The sequence below is a fragment of the Eptesicus fuscus genome, chromosome 19, assembly GCF_027574615.1.
Source record: "Eptesicus fuscus isolate TK198812 chromosome 19, DD_ASM_mEF_20220401, whole genome shotgun sequence".
NCBI lineage: Eukaryota > Metazoa > Chordata > Mammalia > Chiroptera > Vespertilionidae > Eptesicus > Eptesicus fuscus.
Genome location: NC_072491.1, coordinates 15,017,599 through 15,040,439, shown reverse-complemented (window position 1 = coordinate 15,040,439; position 22,841 = coordinate 15,017,599). Strand labels below are relative to the sequence as shown.

Sequence of the window (22,841 nt, the reverse complement as noted above, 5' to 3'; positions counted from 1 at the left end):
ATATCTTACCTTTATTTTAGAAATAAATACAAATATTTATGAAAAACTAAAATTTCACATGGCATTTATGGCTTTAGCATATTGCATACTTACTCATGACATTAAGAGTTTGAATATCCAGGAATTTCCTAATATATAGGAAAATGCACAATTGCCAAAACAGAAAAATTTATACACATTTTAAACCATAACATTAAGGCATTCTAATTACATTAATTTTCCTCTATTATACTCATAGTTTATATTTAACTAGAGGGCTTAAGTGATAAGAAAAATATATGCTATATACAAGAATACACAAAAAATTAACATTATAGAAAGGTGTTATTTTTTTAAAAAAAACTTTTGACATTTAAAACTATTTTTGTAGCCAAACATTGCATTGTTTCATGATTTTAATGTACAATATAATTTATTTACATAGATATCTATGGCCACAAACATATCCATGTAATCAGACATGAGAGCAAACAGGACAAACAAATAAATAGTAGTTCATGACCAGGAAAAACCCACACCACACAATATAGCAAGGAGATAGTTTTAAAGTAATGATATTTGTTATATAAAGCACAACATAAAACTGATTTTATACATACTTCGTTTATTTTTAAATTACCTTAAATATACTAATATATAATATACTACTTTTTTCCAAAAAGGAGTGATTTTTATTTAAAGATTTAAAAACAAACAAACATGTAAGACATTTTCTTACAACTTTATGAATATGTTAAAATTCCCAATATAAAATCCATTTCATTTTATTAAATTTTCAGTGTGTAACTGTTTTACTATAAGAGAATTTACAGATTAAGTCATTTGAACTATGGCATTTTTCCTTGCTTTTTAGACTTCGGTCATGTAATACTTTTTCTCAAAGTACCCTATTCTCCTTAATAGCTGTATCACAATTGTAGTAACTTAATCATTAGTATAATTATTTTTAGCTTGTGTATTTTTGCAGTATGTAAAATAACTCAGGGCCAACCATGATGCCTGGCACACAATAGGATAGCAACTAATATTCGTTAATAAGTTAGTTTAATTTATACATTGACAGATTTTAAAATATAGGTTTTTAGAGACCTAACAGGAAATGAGTCACCACATTAATACTGTTACTATAGGCACACTTTAATGCCACATAGCCCTTCAGTTCAATAGTGCTATATTTAAAATAAAAATTACAAGTGTTCATTTTAGTAATATTATTATCAAAAACTCCATTTGTTTTCTAAAATTTTGAATGAAATTTTTGATGTACTCTCACTCTCATTCAATTACTAATTAAAAGTAATACTGATTATTCAGTTGATTGTCTTTGCACTCTGCTTTTCTTCCTTTTAATCCTGGTTCAGATTTGTGTCTTCTACTAATCATCTCTCTCCAGAGAGAGGAGAGGAAAATAAAGTCACTTCATTTCAACTCATAGGTAGAAATAATGATTTGAAAAGAGTCTTTATTAAGTTAAATATTATGCTATCATTCCTTGTTGTTGGCAATATGTTTAGCATCAGAGGATGTAAATAAATCATTACCAATACGAAGTGTAATACCTCAATAGCATTTGCAATGAAAAAGAAAGAATGGCCTATAGACACAATTTAAATAATATATTGAGCTCAATATAGTATGTTTTAGGAAAGCAAGTGTCCCTTCACGAAGGTACTTTGAGTCAAAACAACCAAATATATAAATGACCATTAGTGCTTACATCTATCACTTTTTTCCTAAAGAAGTAATCTTAATAATAAAATAGTTGTTCTTTTTAACTTTCTAAATAAACCTTAAGTGTCCACCACTCTAATATAAATAGGCTGTACAAACTATCAAGTTCACACCAGAATGAGAGAAATGAGGAACAAGCACACACGTATTACAAAGCATGAAATGCAATGCTTATTCTCTCATGCTTTCAGCGGTTTTCCACATCCTGACAAACCTGGCTCTGACTGCTGTTTCTTTTGCGGCAATGGTATGTCATCACTTATTGTACCATTCACCTTTTCCTGTTGGTCTTCCCATGTAACTTCTAGTATGAATAAAAAAGAATAATCAGAGCTTGTCAGAAACATTGGGTAATGTTCATAACGAGAACCTAAAAATACTTCAGGGATTTTAAAAAATGATTTACCCCCTAAGTTCTCCCATTAACTTTCAGTAATGTGTAGTTAATGTTTTAAATATACAAATGTGACATCTGAATTTTTTAAAGTAGATTTTAAAAATCCAAAGCCCTAAAATTCACTTCCAAAAAAAATGAATGGGGTGAAGGTATGAAGAAAATGATGACTAAACTGATTTGACAAATATGTTTTTTCTTAGTTGATATTAATAATATTGTTTTAGAAATGAATATTTTGCTAAACATTATTTTCTGTGATGAAATGTGTATATGAAATTAAAATGCACAAATTTCATACATATCAAGAGAAATTACATTTTAATATATGATAAGATTAAATGGCTATTTATTTTACTACCATATTTAGTACTTTCATTAACTGATAGCAAACTGTATGTGCTATGGGATATGGTTTCAAACAAATTAGTAATAGTTTAGTATCACTGAATATGAGCTACCTGGCTTATTTAAGATTATTTAGGATTATTTGTAGTGTGGCCTAATATTCATTCATTCAACAATATATACTCAGCACCTATAACAATCCAGGTATGTCTAAGGCACTGGGGATACAAGAACAAATAAAAAAGACAAAAATCCATGCTCTCATAAACTTTATATTCTAATGGAGAACCAGATTACAAACAAGATAGATGAGCATGATACTTTATGGCTTGGATATTGGTAAGTGCTAAGAAAACAAATACGAAGTAGGTAAGAGGGAACAAAATGCTCAGGGTCTGATAAAAGTTTGAACAGGGTAGTCATGGAAACCCTCACTAAGAAGGCACATTTTGATAAAGCACTTAAGGAAATAAGGGAGTTGTATGTTTATTTGGGGAGAGGGCAGTATAGGCAGAAGAACAGCACGTGCAAATATCCTCAGGTGGGAGCATGTCTGAAATGTTCTAGAAAAGCATCCTGGACTTGAAGGGGAGGTCTCCAGGGCTAAAGCAGGGTGAAAAGGAGGAAAGTGGTAGAAGATGAGATTAAATGAAATGGCAGCGTGGGGAGTACAGATCATGCAGGGCCTTGTAGGTCACGTATCAAAAGGGCCACTGGTCGCCACTTAACCTGCCTCTCGTACTAGCATTCGTAAACACGTAAATATATACTGGCCTATACTTTTGTTCACACGTTTCTAAATCTACACTGTGAGTCATGTAGACAGTTACTATCTACGTACATTTTAATCTCTGGCCATGAATAGTGGAATCCTAACATTTTATAATATTAAGCTAAAAAATATAACTAGGAAGATGAAATCACTGTTAAAAATGGAAAAAATATGCTATATTGCAACATCAAATATAAGTTATTGTAGACACACTACTATTTTTGATTACTTATACTGCTAGAATTGACTGCAGTAAGTACTGTATAAGATTTACCCACTCCTAGACTTTATTAATAATTAGACATTTTATTAAATGCTATTAATAATTAGACACTTTATAGGTCCAACATCAATCAGCTCCCGAAAGAAAACAAATGTCTTGCTTTGGGAGCATTTTATAAAGTTACACCTGGGTATGTAGCTGACAGCCTAATTTTCTAATTAGTAAATAATCTGATAAAGATGCAATACAGGGTTACCAAATGGTAACCAATCTGGATAAAGATGCTATATTTCAATCAACAGCTAATGGGAAGAGAAATCTTAAAACCTTTAAAGAGTATACAAGTTTTCTGATAAATTCCAAGACTTTAGTATAGCCTTCTTTAGTTATAAGAACAAAGGACTCATATGTTCCTTAATCAAAGTTAATCTGTAGTAACACAAAAAACAACAAATTTTCCCATTGTAGGAAAAATAATAAGCTCATTAACAATAAAGTACTAGTATTGTTTTATCTGAATGAGCTGCACTTTTAGCTTCCTACCAAAAAACAGTATGAAAGATTTTACAAGCACTACAGAGTTGTTCAAAGTGAAATTTTCTAAAATCCTACATATTTGTCATTTTGAAAAGTTGTTTCTCCTTTCATCATTGGATAGTTTGTGATGTTCCAGAAATAGAAGGCATGCTCCCTGTTGAGATAAGATTGAGTATGAAGAAGCAGAAATGGCTTGTTTTGAAATGGGTCCACCGATCTGTAAACTGGCAGAAAGCATCTTCTGAAGTGTGAGGAAACATTTCTTAAGACATAATATTTTTAATTTTCAAAGACTTTCTTCAAGTCATTTTGTCTTATGCTGACAGAGTGAAATTAACAAGTATTTGTTGAAAGTATATGCCAGTGGAAAAAAAGCCCCATAGCCATAAATTTATAGATACTAGCCATTACAACAAAGAAAGATGACCAATACCAAGGCTATCAATGATTGATAGGAGAGATAATATATGTCACTAGCCTGAGCCAGAAATGGTGAGTTTTAGGAACATTTCTGCCTTTAACGAGGTTCATAATCTTAAGCAAGTGTCATAGCATCTCTGGCCACTAATCTGGTATAGTTGAAGTGAGAAACTTGGTCTTAGTTGTATCTGTGCTGAAATTACAGTTGCTCTTGCTTCTTATGATTCTAGATTGACGGGTCAGATTTTGTGGAAGAGGAACTATACCAGAAATGATGAAATTACGATACTTGGAATTTAGAAGATTTTCCTTAAGTCCTAAATATGGCTATTATTAAACCCTATATCAGAACCCAAGTGTTTATTTTAAAAGAGAATTAAAGTAATAAAAAGAACAGAATTGACTAGTGAATCATTAATTCATCACCCCAAAAAACAATGTTAAAAACGACCCATATCTAGCCTTCTCTGAATTTATGGGTCATAGAATTAAAATAAAACATTTAAAGTAATTAAAAGATGCCTAGTTTTACATAAGAAAAAATGTTCATATGTAAATTGTTTGAAAGTTGCTTTAGTTACATTAAACAAAATAGCAAAAATATCACTGATCATGTAACACCCTAAGGACAGTGTTGTCCATGAAAGGACTATTGTGGTAATTTTAAAACTAAAAGTCTTCTTAATGTTAGATAATAAAGATCTAATAATTAAAACTTAAGTACAAAGTGCTAGCTCATGACAGTGTGTATTTACTACCGGAGGATAAAAAGTGAAAACCAGAGATATATAATGCAATTTAATTGGTATGATTACCTTGAAAAAATATGTATCAAATGCCTCAGATGCAAACGATGAATCCATTCAAGTACGGAAAGAAATTTATTCTAGGGGATACATTTTTTTACTAATACTTTTATTACTTTACAAATGCATGTAGTAAATATTCAGCTGTGAATTTAATTTGCAGATGGAAAGCTTGAAGATTGATTTAATACATATCAGATAATTTAAAGAACAATTTTACTCATTATGCCTTAACTTTGACGTGAGCTTTTTAAGTGAAATTTTAAAAACACACATTTCTACAAAATAACTATATACCTGTCTAGTCTTCATTACACCATGTAGCCAACACTATGATTTAAATAGTACAAATTCCTATATTAGCAAGATTATATTTATATAGCACTATATGTTTCAATGTGTTTTCGCACACAGCATCATAGTTGCTCCTATAAAACAGAAAGGACTTTCTATCAGGTGGTTTCTACAGGTAAGAAGACAGAGCCGATTAATAAGGATAAGAGCTGAATAGCCATCCTAGTTTACAAACAATTTCACAGGCATTACCTCATTTGATTCTCAAAGTAGCATATGAAAATGAAAGAAATATGCTAAGATAGCCTCTTCTCAGATTAACTAACTTGGAATAAGGGCCTAGAGTCAGGCAGTTGGTAGATCGTTAAGGCAGGCCTTGTACCAAGGTTTTAAACCTGTGATTTCTCTAGTACCATATCACTTTCCTATTGTTATTTTCAACATCAAACAGAAGATGGCTTTAGAATTGTATCTGGGAAGTCGACAATGAAATGGCTTGAACAATGGCTAACCTTTGCAGGAAGAAATGAGGAAGGCGGTTCTTTCCCAAGTCAGTCTATTCAGATTTTAGAAGCATAGAAGAAATAAAATGAGCAGAAGAGGAGAAGAAAAGTAAAATGAGGATCTACAAATCCTACCACCCTAAATGGTATCCAACTCCTAGAATGCCTACAGAAGCAAGCATCCATTACTAAGACTGCCAAAATTATTACTTTTGGTTCCTTTGTAAACCAGTTTTCCCCCTTCCTTCCTCTCTTCCTTTCTTTCTTATTTATAAGATTATCTATATTTGAAATAATGTAGGCAACTATACATTAAGGCTTAAAGGGGCAAAATATTTCCCTTTAGTCTCATTATGCATCTTTAGGCACATGACTTTTTAATAGGCAACTTGGTAGGGTTTAGTCTATAATCCCAACAGTGTTCACTCACTAACAGCAAATTAGGAGGTTGTATCTGTTAAGTTTCTAAAACCAACCAACCAAACAACAATAACAACATAAACCATGGGTTGGAAACAAAACTATTTGAGACTTTTGACATTACTAGTCCCAAAACACTCAGCTGTGTTAAAGTCCTTATGGGATATTTTACTTACAGAAGAAGAAACTGAGGTCCACAGAATAAAGGCCTTGCCAGAGGCCAAAAACTTCGCAGTAGAACTGAGCTCATGACCCAAGTATTGACTTCAACGTCATTCTCTAGATACTACGAAACTGGAAAAGTCCTAATGATGTAAACAGTTCTCTGACTGAGAGAAAATTATTCTAAATAATTTCACATTGATTTTCATACACATATTGAAACATGTATAGTTAACTGTATTAGAAGATAATGCAATGTCTTATATTGCCATTCAATTCAATTCATTTCCCCCTTGGAATTGTTTCTCATGCAAGTTACTTGATCAAGAGTACTAATTTCCTAGAAACTACTAAACAACATGTATTGAATAACCGGTTCAGGGTGATGATCATTATCAGTTTAATGTGACTGTACATCTAAAGTTTTCAAATTTATAGCAAGACATCACTAAGACATAATAGTAATGATAGCTAACACTTACATAGTACTTATTATGTAACAACTATTGTTCTAAGCAATTTAAATATACCAAATTTTTTTTTTAAAAGTAAACTTATAGCACATCTACACAGCAAGCAATGTTTTTTAGAGTAAACGTGGGGCTAGATCAAGGCAGAGTCTACCATTACCATCCCTCCAAGGTACCCAGTGTTCTACCACATTTTTTAGCATCCCTCCCCCCACATCTAACTTTCTCCACTCACAGGCTCTAACTTGCCTCCTCCCATGAAAAGGTGTAAGGGATAATAGCTCTGGTCAGTCCCCTCAGAAATATTTACATTTCAGTATTCTGGAAAGCTTAAAGCTTTATATTATTAAAATAATTATGCCACTAGAGACTAGCAGAATATAAAGTAATATAACAAATAGTGGGATAAATATTTTGGGCGGAAAATCTACCCAGACCTTGCTGGAAACTTACCTGTTTTTTATAAAGTTGGCTCTGAATAGATATCACAATCTTAAGATACTTTATGTAAGTGACATGCTGTATGTTTTACCAGCTCTTCTCATTATATTATTACTCCCCCAAAGCAGGGAATATATCTTATTCATCATTGCATCCTCAATTGCAACCTAGTACAATACATTGAAATCAGCAGATAATGGTTGAATTGAACTAAACCATTAGCTAACATCTAAAAATAAATGGTTGGAACCCATGCAAGGGGGATGCCATTTATTTGAAAAGACATGGTGCATAAATGCATGAGACTGGGTGTCCGGACTAGAGATCTGCTACTGTGTGGGTAAGAGGAAGTTAGCCTCTAGAATTCCGCTTTTTATCAGTAAAGGAAAGCCGTTTTATTAGCAGATTTATAAGGCTCCTTCCAAAGCTAAAGGTCTTGACTCTGATTCTAGGAGTTAGACCACAGAACACTGTGCCCTGGTAAACTACAGGCAGATGGCTCAGGGCTAGATGGCTCTACATAGTAAACTGACAGATCTCAACTTAGAAGACAAAGACTGAACACAGTTTCCTTCACGTATTCTGTTCCCCTGACCTCTCTCACCTCAAATCTAAATTTCTATTTTTCTTCCTTTTATAGCCAAACTCGCACTGTCTCCATTTCTCTCCACCATTTTTAAAAAATAAATGTTTAAGTATTTATTCATTTGAGAGAGAGAGAGAGAGAGAGAGAGAGAGAGACATTGATTTTCTTGTCCCACTTATTCGTGCATTTATTGGTTGATTCTTGGATGTGTCCTGACTGGGGATCCGGGATCGAACTGAGAGGATGGTGTTAAGTCCACCATTGAGACAACGCTCTGACCAACTGAGCTACTGGCCCGGGCCTCGTCACTTCTTTTAAATCCCTCTAATCGCTTTTACCTCCTCTGACTCCACCAAAACTGCTCTCAGCGCAGTCTACCACAGTGACTTCCTACTAGTGATCATTTCACATTACTGATAATTCTCTCCTGCTTCAAGGACTTCCTTTACTTGGTTTCGCTCCTATCTCTCTCTCTCTTTGCATTTTAAATCAGAAGAGAGGATGGTGTTAAGTCCACCTCTCAACCCAATGCTTGGACATGATTATAGCTGCAATTTACAGTTACTTTTTACTCAGAATATACAGTAGAAGTAGGAACACAGTAACATCCCTTTAACCTCTGGAGTCTTACGGACTTTACTGCGAGGTTTAAAATAAACAGTAAATTTATCTCTTCCAAAAGAAAACAGCTAGAGGATATATTAGATACCTTAATTATAGGTAGATAATCAAAAGATTAAACTAAATAAAAATGAAAGCATATATAAATATACAGAGTTCTCATCTTTAAAATTTTTATTCGTTACCTCCTTTCTAGGTCCAACTATGTCACAAGTAGGATTGGTCTACATTAACAATAGTGATGTTTTGCAGTGGAGAGATTTTTTAAATAAGTTAATAATGAGTGTGTGACTGAGGTCCCAATAATCATTGTCAGTAGACCCTTTACTTGCAAGATCAAAGGAAACAGCAGAACAGTCTAGAGGTGAAAGATTTAATAGCATTCAGGGCCAACTAGATGTTAATAAAAAAAAAAAAAAAAGCCCTGCTGAGAGTACCTCATCAGTTAAATTCATTAACTTGGTGTCTTCAGTTGGTTTTTTTTTTTTCTTTTAATCTTCACCTGAGGATATTTTTCCATTGATTTTTAGAGGGAGTGGAAGGGAAGGGGAGAGACCCAGAGAGAGAAACATCGATGTAAGAGAGACACATTGATTGGCTGCCTCCCCCATGCTGGGCTGGGGATCAAACCTGCAACTGAGGTATGTGCTCTGGACCAGGATCAAACCCAGGACCCTTCAGTCTGCAGGCCGATGCTCTATCCACTGAGCCAAATGGGCCAAGGGCAATGACTTCATTTGAAGCAGAGAATAGACTGATACATTTGAATGCACTTAAAATATAAAATGGCATTAAATGTTCTTAAAGCTTGTTATGCCCTAATAATTGAACATTTAAGAATACATATTTACTCTTTCAGATCACTTTCATATATTTAAGTACATCCGAACATATCCTTTCACAGGTATAAAGTAAAAATCATAGAGGTCAAGAAATAGATAAAAATGACAAATATGTAAATATACATTGAGAGCTCATTTAAAATTTTTTGTTTTAAAGAGAATATTCATATTTTATAATGCTTGATTTGATTTTACTTCTTTTGTTATATATTAGTCTTGCCTTTTTATAATATCCTAGCAGTTTTAAGAATTTTATACATGAAGAGGTGTTAATGAATAATTAACATTCCACAATAAGAAAAATGATTATGTTATTTTAGTGCTAATTAGATGTCACATGTAACATTATAGACCTTTTTTATAAAAGATGAAAATGGGGAAGAAAAAATATATTCAAGGACATTTCAACTACATTACTGAAGGATAAAACTATTCATTTCTTGGTTTGGCCAAATGACAAGGGTAAACTGTTATAATACAGAGAAATTTTAGATGTTGATTTTTTATGTAAATGCTTTAAATGCTAACATTCTAAATCAATGTGTGTAGTTATATTTTATTATCAATCACTACAAAACATACACAGTCCTACTGTTTTTGAGAAAACTTGGAGTAGTTACAGAATTAAGTCATCAATAGTAATAGGAAAACTAAATCTAAGTATTAAAATCAATCATCTATTCTACTCACCTATACAATATATTAATTCATGTGTACAGAATTGTGAAATATCTACAAATGTTATAAATATTTGTTACACTTGCCTTTTTTCCCATTATTAGGTGGACTTGGTGTTTCTCCCTCATTGTCTTTATAACATTGAAAACGGACAACAGTGGTTAATATTAATGTCATTAATGACCCAAATAAAAATCAAGCACACCACAAAAGATGACATCACATAAAGTTCATTTCCTTATCTACTTTAAAATTCTGCTTTTGAAATATTTTTAAATTAGTTTAATTTTAAAACAACTTCTGAATTTAAAAAATGTATGTTTTTCTAAATACATGATAACATTATTACTATTTTCCTTAGAATCTTATTCCTTAACATTACCATCAAAGCAAAACTTCTGATTTTAATGCCATATATTTCAATAGAATTGAATTTTACTATAATCCAATAATGAGATAAGTATTTTAAGACAAATTTCATATTCAGAAATATATTGTAAAATAACAGACATTAAATATTAGATAACTTAAAATGGCACTAATACTTGTATTTATGCTTTCTTAATTTAGAAGAGCATATTCATGCACATCACAAGTCAATACTGAATGTTTAATATACAGAAAGGCACAATTAACTTCATATTACACTTGCCTTTTTCCCCATTATTAGGTGGACTTGGTGTCTCTCCCTCATTGTCTTTATAACATTGAAAACAGACAATAGTGATTAATTGTTAATGTCATTAACAACCCAAATAAAAGTCAAGCACACCACAAAAGATGACAGCACACACGAGGAAGCAAATCCATGCACCAAACAGGACACCTCACTGATGAACACAAGAGTAATGTCCTTCCTATCCCATAAGAAAAGTAATACAAATACAAATAAAATGAGGAATAATGAGTCATTTTATAAAGCTAGGAAGATTATAGCTATGGTTTTATGCTAATTTAAGAATTGGTGTACCGTATTTTCCGGCGTATAAGACGACTTTTTAACCCAGGAAAATCTTATACGCCCAGTCGTCTTATACGCCGGGAAAACACGGTAATTCACTAACTTAATTTTGAAAAGAAAGTATAGGCAACAAACTAGTTCAACAAATGGGCTTCTTTATCTTAGTGAAGTTAAAACAAGTAAAAGTGATATTAACTACTGCTAAAGTCCCCAAACTAACAATATCCTAAAAAAAAAATTTTAAAAATGACTTTAACTGTGGTAACTAAGTGATGAGCAGTGTGAAAGCCTTTCACTATTCCTATGAACTAATAGATGATATATAGGAATGAGCAATACAAAAACATGAACTGCACAGCTAAATTAAAATAAAGTTCATTCCTACAGTATTCATAAAAATGTTATTCCTATAGCATTTCAGGAAAATGAAAGAGGTGTGACTTTCTAGTAGCCAGTACACTAGAAATTCGTAACAGAGATAGTTACACATTTCCATCACCATGCATCTAAACTTGCCTCTGCTTTCATTATCAGAGGTACTCTGCTGATTTTTCTCATCTGTACAACATTAAAAATAGTTACGATTAATTAGCAACTGCAGCTTACGAAGTCTTCTGTCTTAAACTACACACACCATTAAAAAATGTATCCATGAAAATACGTCGCATGCACAACTTGCATAATGGCACTGCTTTCATAGTGTTAAAGGACAGAACAAAAGGAACATAAAATACCCTCTACTATTCATGAATAAAAAATGGTGATGAGTTAAAAATGATAAAATTAGATCTAAAGATATTCTGCATTGTTCAAAAAAATTAGAAAATAATTTTTTTAAACAACAGCTTAGGTAAGATTAGGATTCAACTCAAATTAAAATAGTAATTACTGGATAAAAGAAATATATAAAATATTTACTGATTATATGATATTTTAAGTTTTATCATTTCAGAAAATTTCTGACAAAGAAAGTGGCAAAAATTATGATATGGAAGTATAATAGAGACTTAAAAAAACAAAATGAAGTTGTCTCCATAACCATGGAGAAGGAGGACTCTTAGGGGAGAAAATTATAATGTTCAATAAATATTCAAGTAATATTGAGCTGAGATGAAGAAAAGGTACCTACAGTTAATTTTGCTTATTTTAGGGGAGAAATTTTATGGATAAAATGATGGTAGTCTCTAAAAGTTTTAATAATTAAAATTTGGAGTTTATATTCTACTCTACATTCACTTGTACTTTGCCTCCACAAAATCCAAATTCTTCTAAGAGGAGGCGAAGACTTCAATGTACTTTTACTCAGCATAACACAAGGTAAAATGTAGCATTTCAGTAGGAACTCAATTGACATTTTTAAATAAATAGATGAACTGAACGTAAAGCTGGGGTAAAAAATAAGTGCAAATCATGGTCAGAAGCATTGCCTATAATTTTATTTTGATTAAACATTAGGATAATGTTCAAATGGGTGAATTAAATATTCAGTTAAAATTACCTAGATAGCTTATATAATATCTCTCCATTTAAAATTAGGTAATCTATTTTAAAATCAGTACTGGGAAACAATCTGTTCTTTCTTGTACACTTATGAATTTAAAAACGCAAAGTCAGACTTCTCAAACACCCAGTTATTTCGTTTAGACACACAGACAGACCTGCCTTGACCTCGTCACCCTGCTTCTCGCCCCCCTGCTCTTCCATTTGCTCAGTTTCTTCATTAACTTCTGCTTTTGTAAAAGTAAAAAAAAAAAAAAAAAGACCAGAAATGTATATTTGTTACTCTTAAGTGAAACAAAAACAAAACAAAACATTTCAAATTATTCATAATATATTAGTGATTATTAAAAGACTAAGATTATTTTAAACAAATTTCTGACCTGTTATGTAAGCAAATAAGTATACCAGTAATATACTTATACAAATAAGTATACCAGTAATATAAAAGTCCCCTTTTATAATCACTTTGATTTGTAAAAGAGAAATTGTGGCCCCTTAAAATATTAACAATGGTGATACTGTGTAAAAATTTGTCTACTGACTTGAAGCATTCTTATAAAAATAAAATTATATAACTTTTCTTCTAGAGAAAAAATATGAGATTATAAACTTTTATTTTTACAAAATGCCACTACATCAAAGTTAGGGGAAAGTAAAAAATATATTAGTAATGCCTTACAGTTGTTTATTACACTGTACTTTCATTATATTGTTCCTATTTTCTCTGGTTCTCAGACAAAGGGATGATTAATGCTATATCACCATCAAGATATATATAGTTTTAAATTAATTTCATTAATAGACTGAAATATAACAACCAAAATAAAAAGAAATTAAATTAAGACTTGCTAATTCTTTAGATGCTGAACAGGATTAGAAAATAAAAATGTCATTACTTTTATTCTAAAAGAATGCAATTAAATGATAACTTCTTACCACTTTTTAGAGAGAATCCAAACATAATTTGATTTAGACTATCAATTGATACTCTATTTTCAGTTATGTCCCTTTTACTTCAGTTAGGAGTTGAAGACTTCTAAAGAGATATATATCTCCTTTAAAGTTAAAGAAAATCACACAATCATGTATCTACTGGTCTTTATATCAACATTTATAAAAACATTGTTAAAACCATTCATACTTTTAAGCAAGACAAACCAAACAAAAACCCTTTTATTTCAAACTGGAAAGAATAAGGGAGGTTTTGGCTCTCCTCTCTTATTTATAAAAATTTAAAAGCCACAATCAGGGACATTAAAGGAAAACTGTGGTTTTAAAAAATTTTATAGGGCAGAAAACAGATAGTAAATAGAATGTTTGTTGAGAAGCTCATTAGAAATTTCCTCTGCCCTGACCAGGTAGCTCAGTTGGTTAGAGCATCATTCCAGTACGCCAAGGTTGTGGGTTCGATCCCCAGTCAGGGCACATATAAGAAACAACCAGTGAACACATGGTAAGTGGAACAGCAAAGCCCTCTTCCCTGTTTCCTTCCTTCCTTCCTTCCTTCCTTCCTTCCTTCCTTCCTTCCTTCCTTCCTTCCTTCCTTCCTTCCTTCCTTCCTTTCTTCCTTTTCTTCCTTTTCTTCCCTCCCTCCCTCCCTCCCTCTCTTCTTCCTTCCATTTCCTTCTTCTCTCTCTAAAGTCAATAAATAAATTAAAAAAAAAAATTTTTTTAAACTTCCTCAACCCTGATTTGCAGTATCAGCTCCATGTCAATTTTCTGGTATACTGTATTTATTATTAAAAGGAATATAGCTATTCATATTCTAATACGTGATTGCTGTAAAAATAAATTTACCCAAAAAAATGTCACATAAACTATGTTTCTGGCTTCATATGCCATCAAATAGCATCAAAATTCTATCTTGGAATGACAAAAATTCTATACATATTATAGAACTTTCCTTACGGAAAGTACTTTTAAAACGATATACCCCATTCTTATGCAAATAATTAAGAAGTAGAGAAATGCTGAAATCTTTTATCAGGCTGCATAACAGAACATTAGTCACAAAAGCACTGAGTTGTTAAAAATTATGGCACAAAGCAAACACAAATAACCACAAAATGAAAGTTGATAAGTCATCCAACTATAACAAGAACAAGTTATATAGGGCAAAAAAAGTATTACTGCCCAAGTGCAATGCAGTTGAGAATTTGTTACAAATAGGTTATGGAATATGAATATGAACATAAATATGTAGAGAATAACAAGAGTATTGCAGTAGTGCATTATACACTATTTGAAGTAGTTGTTCAGAAAGTCGTTCAGTTTTTATATAAATATTTCATGCATTCATTCAACAAATATTGATTGAGGGACTACAATGTGCCAGGCATTATTCTATGTGCTGGAGATTATTCAGTAAATAAAACCATTAATTCTTTAAAGTTACAAAGTCATTTTCAGAATTGTATAATTAGCAGAGAAATGTTTTATTGTCCTAGTAAATGCATGGCACGTCATATATCATGACTCAGTATGTTCTGCTGAGTCATAATGTACTGTGACAATAAACCTGCAGATATTTGACTCTGCTATACTGTAAGCAGTCTTGCTACAACATGAGAAATGGTAGAAGAAATGCAAACCACAATCACTACCTAATTCAACAAAGTCGTCTTCTAGAAAGCCAAATGTAGTAATTAAAGCTCACCATAAATACAAAATGAAATGCAGGATGATAACTACGACTAGACTAGGTGTACACCCTCAATGACATAAACACGGACTGCAATTGATACCTTTGGTTCAAGTCTTGCACAAAACAGAATTCTGCTAAAAAGGCAAATTAAATTTTGTAAAAAGAGGAAATTCTATCTTGCCATTTAAAAGAAGTTAAACTCTTTGCAGTCTTACTTGACTGGATCAAAAAATTTAACTCCTGGTCATCATTTCTACGTAAAATGTCAAATATTTTACCAGAATTCACATAACAAAATAATTTTGTATAAAAGTCTATACAACGGAAGGACATCAATTGCAGTTGGGTTTATTTTTGGCTTACAAAGCCCCCCAAAAAGGCTGTCAGCACAAAACAAACCCTCCTTTATGTACAGACCTTCACAAGGTTCTATCTCCTTGACTCCATTGTCTAGGAAAAACAAAATAAATAAAAAAAAGAAGGGAACCAAAGCACAGGGGTTAAAAACAACAGAAATTTCCAAAGGTACAGAATGTATCATCAATTAAAGAAAAGTAAAATGGTGACTTAAATTTTTTTTGGTACAGCGCATCCAGTTACCATATAAAGGGACCATTTAAAAAAATAACAATAAAAATTATTATATTCTATCTTCCCATGCTTTTAGAGGTTCTTTAACCAAGAATTTATAGATTTTTTTTGGCGGGGGGGAAATGGGTATGTTTACCTGTGTGTGAGCAAATAATGCTTCTTAGGCAAAAATTTGAAAGTATTAAAAAAATACGTATTTAAAATATCAGTACAACATGCATCTTTCTTTGCATATCCATGATTACCTTTTTCTGGTACTCCAGTTTTGAGAAGGATCACCATTGTTGTGCATCAGCTAACCAGTCCTTTGCAGTATGTGAAAATTGATTTGGCTAGTTACTAATAAACTTTATGTAACTATCAACAATTACATAAACTTAGCTGTAGCAAAGATATATCATCCAACTGCTTGTTAAACAAGAGCATTCCATTTACTTCTTAAAATGCATTAACTCAAATTTGCAAAAATGTGCAAGAGCAGTAATAGTAGGTTATGTTATCTGCCAAATACTACACATTTTAAATGGAACACATATATATATATATAATATTTAAGCACTAGCAAATGCAGCTGAGGCATTCAGTTAACAAAAGAAGAACACTAAGGAAGGCAGTACAAAAAAACCCTGATTCACCTTCGCTTCCATGTGCATTTCCTAAATGACATAACGAGAAGTCGAACTTACTTCTGTCCAGGGTGCCCTTTGGTGGAAGCTGCGGAAGTTGCCGGCCCCTTCGCCCTGCCACCGGAGTACTGGATGGGCTTGTTTGGACAGACCCAGTCCGGGGATGAGACCTACGAGATACACGTTAATATTCGCTTTCAATATAGTGCGTTCAATCCTCTTAATGCATATGCTTCACATGATAGCTGTGTAAACGCAATTTTAAAAGAGGTTTAGCTGCTGATTAGAAGGTTAGGAAAAGTAAGACACAAAATATGGATATCTGAATGATTATCTCAACAGCCAAAGATGTTTAAACTTTTGTGTAATATGCGTACATACACAGATACATGCACAGAGAATCCTACAGTAAAAGCCATGGGGTTATTAATGTAAATTAATATTCTACCCATACGAAAGTAAGAGGAAAATTCTGCAGCTAAAAAAAAAAAAAAAAAGGTAATGTCTTACATTTCTTTCTACCAGATTTCAAACTCTTCACTCTAACCTCTCTCCCTTGATCCAAAGAGCTTTTTACTCAGGCTTATAATAGATAACACTTCATTAGAAAATATCTGGTGAAAATATAAATAAAACCCTGCACAATTCAACATTCAGCTAAGGAAGGTAGTGGTTAATTCATGATATTAGTATTGATAGAAAGAAACTAAAAATCTACTTTTGTCACTATGATGACTATTCCAACAGTGATGTCTAATGAAGACAAACAATTTCTCATTGTGTAGGAGAACATGGCAGTCATGAGGTGCGTTATGTGGGGGTTTACCCAGGACTACTGATAAATGAGAAATCACAAAACAAATGCAGTCAGGACAGTTAAACAGTTTACAATGGTAGCCACACACTATTATATCCGCTGAATATAAATAGTGTGCTTACACTGAAAAGGTTAGTATTGATTGTTACTAGTGATCAGCCAAGGATGATAGAGGAGACCAGTTAGCTGCTGGGAAAGTAAAATGGTGTGCTGGTGGGGCAAAGGGGAAGTTAGTCTCATTGATTTATCTTTCACCTCGATAAGGCAGGTGAAGGAGGGGCAGATCTTCCGGTCATTAATGAAGGCATCGACCTCATGAGGTTTGTGTCAGGACGCTCAGTGGATCTGGAGCGGGCGGTGGTCCGCTCTAGGACAGGCCGCTGTTCTGTTGATCTGGATCTGTGATAGGGCTGTCTATCTGCTGCTTCACAATCCCTGAAACGTTAGTCAAAAAGCAGCTCAGTTGATCTTTAGTGCCCTTCTGCTATTTGGTTATGATGCATCAAATTGATTTTGAAAAAAGTAATTGTTTAAAATCACTGCGTAGGTAAGAAAAAAAATTCTCTTCCCCAACATACTCTGAACAAATTCTCACTAAATTTTTAAGATTTCTGAAGGAACCCAAATCTGCCTTAAATAGCAATTCCCAGTGAAGATAACAGGAGTTGGTCAGTTATATTCAAAGACAAACAAAACTGCCTGCTTTGTGAAGTGAATTCCCTTTGGAATATTTGAAATAGGTAAAGTATTCTATTTTAAAAGAATTCAGTAAATTTTTCTAACATTTTCAAGAGAGTGGGTAAAAACCATGTAAGCACTATTCTCAATAAACCCCTTAAGGCTATTTATTACACCAAATAAGATACGAAAATACTTTCAACACAATCATAGTATACGGATACACCTGAACATTCAAATAGGAGAATCCAGATGTTCTAAGAAAACAGAGCTACTCTGCAGTTTGTAGCCATATTTAACCATGATCTACAAGAAAAACCACTGTATAGAAAACTGGTGAATCTGCCAATCTATGGCATCTATCTCAGTGCAATTCAGTGATGCCAACCAATACAGTTCAGAATGGGTATGAATTGATTGAAATAATAATGGTTCTGAAATAATGTGATCTCTTTGACCACAAATAAATCAACATCAAATCCTGATCCTTGTTGAGAGGAATCTACCATTGTTGATTTCTTTTTTAGCCCTGGAGTCTATCATAATGCTTTTATATCTAACATGTGGCCAATGAATGTTTTCTAATACAAACCCCATTATCAGTGAGACAACCCTAAAAATACTAGCTTTGACTCTAGAACTCTAAATAATACATAATCTAAAATATACTGCAAATCAAACTATCACCTCCCCATCTAGTTGTAACCACAGAAATGGAAATGCTTATATATTTTAAATGGTAAAGCAAGAATTAATCTCCCTCATGACTAATGTGTCAAGGATGTCCTCTTTACCTATAAATTCTCTCAGTCTTATTTTTTGTAAAGAAACACAAACAATTTAAAATTAAATAAGAAAAGAAAGAACACAATTTCCCATATGTAATTAATTATATGGCATACAATTTCAGATCAATAGATTAAATGGTATTTTAGGAATTGAATACTGGGTTTATTCTACAATTTATCTTATCATTATCTGACACTTTTATTCAAGGGTTATATATAAGTCAAATAGTTTTTAAGTATTTTGAAGTCCATGTACCATAATATGATTTATTTCCTAAGATAATTTTGGTATTTTTATATAAATACATATACAATATTCAATTACTTGTCAAAAAAGGGAAAAAAGGCAACTTGGTAGTTTAAAAACTCATAATTCTATTTTTATTCTTAAAAAAATAACTATTTTAGAAAAAAACACTTCTTTTAGAAGTTAATATGCTCAATAATTTGTTAGATTATTGGTGTACATATCCATGAATATATTTATCACAATAGATAACTAGAATCAAAGGGATATACATTCTTAGATTCCTTAAAAACCTATTTTTAGACAGTATCAATATTTATATTATTTTCACATTTCCTAAGTTAATAATTGGATTATAAAACATATAGTAACAAAACTCTGTGGAATATCTATGACTACCCAAACAGAAATTCAGGCTATTTAATTTATTTATACAAAATTTTATTTATTCTGATTCCATCAAGCAATTTTTCCAAGTGAAAAGTGAAATGTTAAGATATACACACCTTCACTTCTTTGACACTATATTTTTAATAACTGGAATATATCATTGTGAGTGAAATCCAGGGAATCATTTGAATTGTGTGGCTATGTTCTTTGTCCTTTAAATGGTACTGCTATTTATAAAGCAAACGGGTCACTCCTTAGGAAATATCCCTTAAAAAAATATATCTCTTTAGTGAAAAAGTTGTTTGAAGACTATAATCAGTTTTAAATTTTACTTACATTGTCTCTTCATTTCATAAACAATATAAATTATATGATTTCCATTGTGTGAAATGGAAAGATCTGTTCAAAAGTAAAACATGAAAAGAACCACGGGTGGAGGCAGAAATTCCTGAAATGCTCCACCACAGTTAAGTGGAATGGAAAGCTGCCACATTTTAAATTTTGATTCCACAACAGAAGGTCGAGGTAACTTCTGCTCCCACGATAGGTCTTACTAGACAAGAACTAAGTAATTGCTGAGAGCATCGAAAGCAGCCAAGCCGAAGTTTCATGAAACGCCCAGTCTCATAGCAGGTTTTTAGGTGATTGAAATATAAAGCTTGACAACCTACACTTAGTCAATTTTCATTTTAAGATAATGACATAAATAATGAATTCTGAATACAGAGTAGCAACTGGAATGTGGGAAATAATGGAAAACCATTTACAATGCATAAAATATTATGTGCCTATTTGGGTTTCTTAACTTGGGGTCTGCATTTCAATATAAGTAATTTCCTTTGCAACCCTACTTGTGTACTTTATTTTACTTTATGTATTTTATATATTTTTATTTTTATTGATTTCAGAGAGGAGGGGAGAGGGAGAGAGAGATAGAAACATCAATGATGAGAGAGAATCATTGATTGGCTTTCTCCTGCAAGTCCCCTACTAGGGATCGAGCCTGCAACCTGGGCATGTGTCCTTGACCAGAATCGAACTGGGGACCCTTCAGTCCACAGGCTGATGCTCTAACCACTGAACTGGGTAGGGCTTACTTTATGCATTTTAAAACATTCTTCAAAAAAGGTGGCCATAGGTTTCAAAAGATTGCCAGAGGTTTAGAACCACTCACATAAAAATTTAAATCTTTCTTAAGTAAATAATTTGTTGTCTTTCAAAAAGCGACTTAATATATGTCATTGTTCTATCCTTTAAATAAATAGGTTATATTTTCTAATGTATGTTTTAAATAGTTCACTTTTTATACATGTCATTTACATGGATAGATTACTGCTTTGCCCTATTTAGTGGCTGCTATTCCAAAATGCAAGCATTTGGAGAGGACACAGTTGAATAGCCCTCTGCAAACAGAGCTAATTCACATTGACTGATAATGTTGTAACAAGAGCCAGTAATTGTTACACTCAGCTTTGAAAGCATATAATAGCCCACGATGCTGTGAGATGAGGATTTCTAAAGAAAGAATAATTTTATAATCATCCAGTGAAATTGCCATTTTTAGTCATTTTTCCTCTCAGTATAGTTGCTCTTAAAAGATTTTTTTAAAAATTCCAAGTATCTGACACAACTTCCTGCTTATTTCACCATTTTTGCTACTTATCCTATTTTAAATCAAGTACAAGGAATTTATGCAGTATAGCAGGAAGAATAGGCCATTGAACATTCTTTTCTATAACCACTTATATCAACCATCACAATGATACAACTCTAAATCAACATAAGCTCAATGCAGAGTATCTCTCTCGATATGATAGAAGAATACTAATACTACTCAAAAATTTAAAACAACCAGCACAATGCAAAGTTTCAAAGTAATACTCAGATATGCCAGTGAAAATTGTCCTAAAATATAACTCAGACCCTGAAGTCTATGCTTAAATCAGTCTTATTTCATGTTTATATTGTAAAGATGCCCTAGTAAACCTAACAGGATTTCTTAAAAATAAAACTTGTAAAAAAAATAAAGCTGTTTAGAAATTAGTTTTTATTTTTATAAAGAAATTATTTCTTTCCAAAGCTGAAATCTTTAAAAAATGATGTCTCTCTGGGGGCAAGGAGTATAATCTCAGGTTTGGTGTAAGAAATGCCTGCCCTATACTCACATTGTGTAGTATAATAAACTGGTTCACACAACAGAAGCATTATACTTTTGATAAAATAGCTTAAATATCTAGGGATTTTCTGAACATGAGCTGCATAGTATAAGAAATAGCCGTAACCGGTTTGGCTCAGTGGATAGAGCGTTGGCCTGTGGACTGAAAGGTCCCAGGTTCGATTCCGGTCAAGGGCATGTACCTTGGTTGTGGGCACATCCCCAGTGGGGGGTGTGCACGAGGCAGCTGATGGATGTTTCTCTCTCATCAATGTTTCTAACTCTCTATCCCTTTCCCGTCCTCTCTGTAAAAAATCAACAAAATACTTTAAAAAAAAAATGTCCAATCAACCTTTAAAAAAAAAGAAAGAAATACATAATAAAATTTTTAAATGAGACATTTTAGGGTAATTAATATAACATATATGTATAATGTAACAAATAATTTAAAGTAATCATATGGCTCAACTATATAATTTTCATGTTCATCATAATGTAAAAGGTAAAAGTTTAACTTTTAAAAAACCTCTAGTTTATATTAGTTTAGCATTGCTTTCAAAGTTAAAGAAATTGCAAGACACAAAACACCATGGAAATCATGGTAAATAAGTATTGTGTACAAATAGGAACATTTTATTATTTTGGTGGAAGATAGATTAATTTATCCTTGGAAATTACAGCATTTCTCCATAGGTCATTTCTGTTCAGTTAAACATAAATTATGTATTTTGTTAAAAGTAATTAAGCTTATTAAAAATAACAGCAATATCTAGAGTCAGCCACGTTAATAACAATCTAAAATGGGAAAATGTCAATAAAACATATGATGAGAGACAGCAAGACAGCTTTAATTTAGAAAAACATATTACTATTACCCATAAGCATGAATTATCATCAAAAAGAGAAGTAAAGTGTCTCATATCTAGAGAAGTATTTTTTTAAATAGCAATTATTGGAAACTGCAAGAAGAAAAGGTTAAATATCCTAATTTCCTCAAGAATAATAGGGTCAAATACAATAATGTATTATTGATATGCACACAGAGAAACATATAAGATGTAAATATCTTGAGAATGTTTTGAGTATCTTATTAAGTATTTATAACTTTTGTTAATTTTTACTTAAAAAAAAAACCCACCAGATACAAAACCATGAATAAGCAGGATTATTTACTTACCAACAATTAAAATGCAGCA

General features: G+C 32.2%; 1 protein-coding gene across 39 annotated transcripts in view; it reads right to left on the bottom strand.

The window, feature by feature from the left end:
* The window catches only part of RIMS2 (regulating synaptic membrane exocytosis 2), a 357,229-nt gene that overhangs the window by 129,641 nt on the left and 204,747 nt on the right, over window positions 1-22,841 (bottom strand). For 20 of the 39 annotated variants that reach the window (XM_054708317.1, XM_028155990.2, XM_028155981.2 and 17 more), the window contains 2 exons: window positions 17,643-17,822; window positions 16,631-16,740 (listed from right to left, as the gene is read on the bottom strand). In XM_054708317.1, the coding sequence (XP_054564292.1) occupies window positions 16,631-16,740; window positions 17,643-17,822 (290 nt within the window). Of the gene's footprint in view, window positions 1-5,920; window positions 5,930-15,770; window positions 15,804-16,630; window positions 16,741-17,642; window positions 17,823-22,841 lie in introns of all 39 variants that reach the window. The other 19 variants (XM_054708316.1, XM_028155993.2, XM_028155994.2 and 16 more) reach the window with 4 other exon arrangements.